Source organism: Myotis lucifugus, unplaced genomic scaffold (genome assembly GCF_000147115.1).
Source record: "Myotis lucifugus unplaced genomic scaffold, Myoluc2.0 scaffold_8392, whole genome shotgun sequence".
In the NCBI taxonomy this organism is placed as follows: domain Eukaryota; kingdom Metazoa; phylum Chordata; class Mammalia; order Chiroptera; family Vespertilionidae; genus Myotis; species Myotis lucifugus.
Genome location: NW_005879440.1, coordinates 1 through 6,981, shown reverse-complemented (window position 1 = coordinate 6,981; position 6,981 = coordinate 1). Strand labels below are relative to the sequence as shown.

At 49.1% G+C, this 6,981-nt stretch overlaps 1 protein-coding gene across 1 annotated transcript; it reads left to right on the top strand.

Annotated features, from left to right (window-relative positions):
* Positions 1-341: 341 nt before the first annotated feature.
* LOC102421574 (glycogen phosphorylase, brain form-like) lies at positions 342-6,678 on the top strand (the record flags this gene model as incomplete). The annotated part of the gene is made up of 4 exons (XM_006109331.3): positions 342-1,122; positions 4,290-4,421; positions 6,038-6,149; positions 6,596-6,678. Coding segments are annotated over exons 1-4 (414 nt in total), but the record flags the coding sequence as incomplete, so codon positions are not given.
* Between the last annotated feature and the right edge of the window lie 303 nt (positions 6,679-6,981).

The following is a 6,981-nucleotide window of genomic DNA, read 5'->3' as shown; positions in this document are numbered from 1 at the left end:
AGGTCTTACGTGTCCAGGTTTTCCCTATTTCTCTCCCTCGGGGAAGGGCCTGGCCTCCAGGGGCCTGTGCATGTTTGGTGAATTAGGCATGTTTTTGTTTGTGTGTTTATTTTTGTGTGTTTTTTTAAAATATATTTCTTTATTGATTTAAGAGAGGAAGGGAGAGGGAGGAAGAGATAGAAACATCAATGATGAGAGAGAATCATTGATTGGCTGCCTTCTGCACGACCCCCACTGCAACCCGGGCATGTGCCCTTGACCCGAATCGAACCCAGTACCTTCAGTCTACAGGCTGACTCTCTATCCACTGAGCCAAACTGGCTAGGGCTGTGTGTTTGTTTTTTGCTTATTTTGTGTAGAGTTTTTTTCCCCCCTTTACTTTCTTTCTTTCTTTTAGTCCAGAAGGCTAATAAGTCTACCTTCTGGGTCTCAATTTAAAGCATTGTGCTTTCTTTTCCCCACCACATTTTGATCAGAACAAGGGGTCAGTTGGTGACATGCTGCTCCAGCCGCTTCCCGCACACCCTGGGTGCACTTTGGCGCTTGGGTATTTGGCATTGCGGACAGTGAAACGTACATCCCCAGCCCTTGTTTCTGTGCCTTCTCCACTACTGTGTAGATGTGCCCCTACCATCCAGACAGCTTGGCTTTGGGGTTGACTGTGCGGGGGATGGGAGGCCGTCAGTCCGAGTGAGACTCTGGGAGGAAGTTGGCCGTGGGACTGATTCAGAGATGCCCCAAGTGTGGCTGTATTCTCTGCATCTTCCCACAACCCCAAATTTACCCCACATAGATATCTTCTTGGTGTGGCCCCGGGCTCTCAAGCCGAAGGGAGTGAGGGTATATTTCAGTTTTCTTTTTCATGGTAGCTGAAGCTGACAGTGGTCAGCGCTGAATCCCTGACACCCTAGAGGCTGACATCCCAGCGCCTGGTTAACTTAGGGCCTTGCTTCCAGGGGGCCTTGAACATGTTGATTGTCTTTGATCAGAAGAAGTTCTTTGTGTTTGAAATTTTCAGCCTGCTTCCTTGACTCGATGGCCACCTTGGGCCTGGCAGCATATGGCTATGGAATCCGCTATGAGTTCGGGATTTTTAACCAGAAGATTGTCAATGGCTGGCAGGTGGGTGAGACTTGGTTCCTTCACTCGTTTCCAGCTCTCGTTTGCACAAGAAAATAAACAGGTGCACTTTCCGTTCAGCTTTTAGTATTTAATTTTTTTGAAGTTTAAAAGAGATTTATTTCAAAACACAACAAAAAAAAGCTTTGGTATTTCAAAACCCAACGATCAGTCACTAGAAAGTTAAACACTTCCCCTGAAACCCAGGAGAACAAAACCACAGAGCTCCACGGACTCACTGGAAAGGGACAATGTGCAAACCCCAGAGTTACCCGAGACCCAAGCCCTCCACACAGGCCGCGAGCGGGCCCCCGAAGGCCACCCCTGTGGTGAGATCCAAAATCACCACCAAGATCCACTGTCTACAGTGGACGCAAAAGCCCTCCCAGCTTTTAGTATTTTAAACTCCTTCATGGAGAGACTACATGCCAGTCCTAGACAAGCAGAGGTGGGGCAGGTCAGGGCAATCTTACGAGCTCCATGCTTTCTTCATATTCCCCAGGGGCCGGCAGAGGCTGGTCTCCTGCGTGAGTTCATTGCACACGGGTGGGGCGGGGCCCAGAGCCTGCTGGACCTTACAGGGGGCACCAGGGGTGGAGGTTGCGTGGAGGTGGTGAGAATATCACAGGCGCATGCTGGTTTCCGTTGTGTCTCAGTGCAGAGCCAAAGTGGCCCCTCGCTGGTTCACCCTCCGAGGGACAGCTGACCTGGAGCAGTTAGAAAAACAGTTGTCATCGGTCTTGTTCCCACCTTCAGCCTTATCTCCCCGATACCAGTGAGAGAACAGCACCGTGTGGGGTTCGAGGCCAGACCCTGAAAACGAAAGGGTCCCTTAGGGAGAGTAAACCTCAATTCTAGAGCATCTGCCACAGCTAAGTGAGGCGGTTGGGACCACATCAGTGAAGAGTGTCATCTTAAAATGCAGTCTCACTGTCCTCTAGGCGAGGTGGTTCTTCCCCTCATTTGGCATTTCCAAATGGAAGGCATAACTATCCATGTGGGTGTAGAATAATTTTTTTAGTATAATTTGGGGCCTAAAAGTCACATATAAAGCCAGGATGTAGTTAGGATTGGAAAGTTTTGTAACTCAAGAGTAGTATAGTCTCAGTGAAATAGCCGATGACCGGGTTGATGGAAATGCCCTATGTCTTGAGGGGGTTTGAGTCACGCAGGATGCAATTGTCAAAACTCATCAATGGTATCCACAGGGTTTGTGCATTTCACTGTATATATAGTAACCTAAAAAAATAAACACATGATGAACTGTACTTAAGATGTGCATGCTGAAGTGGTCAGGGGCGGAGTGTAGATGTCTGCAACTTACTTTGAAATGCACCCAAAAATTAATGGATCAATGGATAAATCAAGTGTAATGTTAACAATTATGGAACCTAGGTGGTGAGCATGTGGGTGTTCACTGCCAATTCTCTTAACATTTCTGTATGTTTGAAAATGCTCATAATAAAATGATGGCAAAGAAAATTATGGCTAAATGTGTAAAAGGAAACTTAAAACAGATTTGTACCCATTGTTTAACTTATAGAAATACTCCCTCCAGCCTTAAAAGAAATGGCAGCTTTCCTTCTGGTACCTTTCAGATAATTTCACTCACAGTTTATGTGTGTGTTTGTCAGATGTACGTGTGTTTTGTTCTGTTTTTAAGAGATGAGCAAAGATCTTTATTTTCTATTTTTGTTCTGTTTTATTTAAAGTATAGTTAGCACACAATATTAGTTTCAGGTGTACAACATAGCGATTCAACATTTATGTACCTTACAATCTGGTCACCATGGTAAGTCTAGTAACCATCCACTATGCAAAGTTATTACAATATTATTGATTATATTCTATGTGCCATATATTATATCCCCATGACTTATATTATAACTGGAGATTATAAAATGACCATTACCTCCCTTCACCTTTTTCACTCATGCCCCTAGTCTTTCTCCCCTCTAGCAACTATCCATTTGTTCTTTGTATCTATGAGTTTGTTTCTAATTCATTTTGTTTTTTAGGCTTCACATATAAGTGAAATCATGTATTTGTCTTTCTCCGTCTGACTTGTTCACTTAACATAATACCCTCTATGTCGACCTGTGTTGTTCATATGGCAAGATCTCATTGTGTATTATCACTGAGTAATATTCCATGAATATCACATCTTCTTTATCCATTTATATATCTTTGGATACTTGTACTACTTTCATGTCTGGGTTATTGTGAATAATGCAATGAACACAGGGATGTGTATATCTTTTTGCATTAGTGTTTTTATTTTCTTTGGATACTCAGAAGTAGAATTGCTGGGTCATATGCCAGTTATATTTTTAATTTTAAAAAAAAAATATTTTTTTTTTATTAAGGAAGGGAGAGGTAGAGAGAGATAGAAACATCAATGATGAGAGAGAATCATTGACCAGCTGCCTCCTGCACGCCCCTTACTGGGAATCAAGCCCACAACCTGGGCATGTGCCCTGACCAGGAATCGAGCCTTGACCTCCTAGTTCATAGGTCGATGCTCAACCACTGAGCTATGCCTGCTGGGCACATTTTTAAATTTTTGAGGAACCCCTATACTGTTTTCCACAGTGGCTGCACCACTTTACACATTTTCAAAGCAGAGGGCTTTCAGTGATTCTGTTTTTATTTTTAAATAACAGCTATTGGGATATCCAGTTTTTAATATATTCACAAAGTTGGGCGACCATCACCCATATTTCCAGAACATTTTCATCACCCCAAAAAGAAACCCAGCACCCATTTCCAGTCACTCCCCTGTGCCTGTCAGCTATTCATCTACTTTCTCTCTGGATCTGGCTGTTCCAGACCTTTCATATGCATGGGATCATACAGTACATGGGCGTCTTTGACTCAACATAATGTTTTCAAGGTTCATTCATGCAGTAGCATGCAGCAGGACCTCTTTTTATTGCTGAATTCAGGTAATTCTTAATGTCTCTTCACTTTAATGCATTTTTCTGAATTTTGTTTAAGTTTGTGTTCTTAGTAATCCAAATTGGAAATCTTCGCATTGTGAGTAGGCTGTATTCAGTGCTGGGCAGAGTCATCTCCACAGCACGCGTGGTTAGTGCTGACCAAGGGCAGGTCAGCCCAGCGCCACGGACTCTCTCCTCTCCATGAGCTGTTTGCTGCTGGCTGCTTTCCAGGTCGAGGAGGCCGACGACTGGCTGCGCTACGGCAACCCCTGGGAGAAGGCCCGGCCGGAGTACATGCTTCCTGTGCACTTCTACGGGCGAGTGGAGCACACCCCCGAGGGGGTGAAGTGGCTGGACACGCAGGTACCCACCCGTGTTTCCCAGGGAGCGTGGGCGAGTGCCGGGCCTCGGGGTCTTGTCATTGAATTGGCTTGCTTTGGGAGTGGGAGGTGTGCACGCATATGAGTCACCGTAAGCTTCCCTAGAAGACCCAACTCAAGGTAGAAGCCTGGCAGGTTTGCTTCTCGTACCTTCGATTTCTTACGTTTTGTCCGAAACTATCCAGACAGTGGGAAATGCTGAACATGAAGCCATGCTCTGTGGTTTACCAGCAGCCGTGTGTTGGGATGGAGACCAGCAGTTGTTCATTGGCAAGCAGGGCAGACAGCGCTGTGACGGGGACAAGGGCATCGATCCCCTGGGGGACGTACGCGGCTCCCCAGCAGGTGCTCAGCATGCTCTCTCCCACATGCTCCTGGTCCTCGGGTGCCCATGGCTCTCAGTGGTACCCCAGGTGCGGCTCACCATTGACTCTGATGCCTCAGAGCCCCCGATGTGGGGAGAGGTCAGAGATGGCTGGAGGCCTAAAGAGCCTTAATTAGTATTTAACTTGAACAAGCAGAGAAGGGGATTGGTGCTTCTAAGTGTGCGTGCTTGTAGAAGATGAACGTGTCTGTGTATGCAAGGAGGCCCAGAGACTACTGGGGCGTCCGCGGCTGACCGTGATGAGGGCCTTACCCCGGAGGGCTGGCCATGGAGAGGGAAGGAGGCAGTTGGAGATGCTTTGCAGGGCTTGTCACCTGCTTGGACAAAGCCATGGGGATAGGGGAGCAGTGGGCGGGGTGAGGGTTGAGAGGAGATCCGAAGGGAAAGATGACACTGGGGCTTAAACCTGGTGGGGCCCTTCCGTAGTCCTTTGTGGCTGCCGGAGCTGTTTTCATCTTGTAAAGCCACACGGTGCCCTTGTGGGTGCTACCAAACGCATGTCTGCGTGTGAGGAGGCCGATTGGAGGGCCTGGGGGCTGGAAGAGACCTTGAGGCTTATCCACTTCTTCCTGTGCTTCCCAAGAGCAAAGCTGTCAGAGGGAATTGGGAAGGGGTGTAGCACCCTCCGTAGGGGGAGAACCGGTCTTGCACTTGCTGTTGGGAGCCGAGTGTGCGGGCTGGTTCGGCTTCATTGAGAGTTAGATATCAAGGCACACAGCAGGAGGACCCTCCCCGCAGACATGGGAACGGAGGTCAGAAATGGAAGCGTGTTTGGGGGAAGGTGGTTGAGTGAGAAGAGTTAAGGTGTGGAGGGCAGTGGACGAGGACACAGTGGTTGCTGAGGGAGCATGAGCCAGGGGAACGCAATGGCCCCTCGAGGTGGGAAGAAGTGTTAAGCTGGTGCCAGTACTGAAGCAGGAAAGGCTAAAAAGACAGTGTGGCCTCAGGTGTGCATTCAGGCTTACCTGTCAGGGCTGACTCAGGATGTCCGAGAGCTGGGGCTGCAGGCACGGGTGTGCAGCAGGGTGGGGAGGGTGGTGGGACTGTGGCTTGGCACAGGGCAGGTTGGGTGTGTTTTGGGCAGAAGGAGAAAAGCCAGAGGAGGATGAGCAGGTGCTTCCCGCTGGGCTGGCGCTGCTCTGCAGGTGGGCCCAAAAGTGGGCACTGACTTTGGTTGACTCCATCCTGACCCTGACCATCTCTCCCTCGGGCAGGTGGTGCTGGCCATGCCGTACGACACCCCGGTGCCAGGCTACAAGAACAACACTGTCAACACCATGAGGCTATGGTCTGCCAAAGCGCCCAACGACTTCAATCTCCACGACTGTGCGTTGTGCCCTTGAGTCTCCGTGGGGTGACTTATCCAAGACTTGCTCACACAGCTCTTGTCCCCTCTCTGCACTCTCCCTGCACTCTCCCTGCCACCTTTCTGGTGGCCCTGGTGTTCCTGGCACTCAGCCTGTCACATTAAGGGACTAGGCCCTCTTGCAGGTTGCTTGTGAGCAGAGGACTCCCAGGCAGAGCCCCTTGCCAGGCCCGCACCCTCAGGAAAGAGCTAGGGGCCTTGCGGGGCGCATGGGGGATAAGGCACCCAGCAACTATTTGAGGGAGCGGATGGGAAACAGGCAAAGCAGCAGCAGCTCTGGGGGTGCCTTCTGTTCAGGAATGCCGGTCCTCAGGTTGTTGAGGGAAGCAAGTGCGACACCTGGGAGTGAGGGCGCATGGGAGAAGGGATGCAGGTCCTGACCACACCATCTCATCTCTGCTCCTAGTTAACACGGGCGGTTACATCGAGGCGGTCCTGGACAGAAATCTGGCCGAGAACATCTCCAGAGTCCTGTACCCCAACGACAATGTGAGTAGCGTCCATAGTTTATCTCTGTATAGGCTGGGGCCCTCTACAAGGGCCTGCTTGCTGGTGAGACCACATGACTAATGTCCAGGCGGTTTCTGTTTTTCTGATGCCACTTTCCCAAGAAGTAGGTGACCCATTTGTCAAGTGGGGACAGCAATCCCTATTTTGCAATGACACCTTGAGACGCACGACAGTCATGGTTTGAAAGTTCTTGGCTGGTGCCCATCTCATCCTATATAATAAAAGGCTAATATGCAAATCAACCGAACAGCGGAACAACCGGTCACTATGACGCGCACTGAC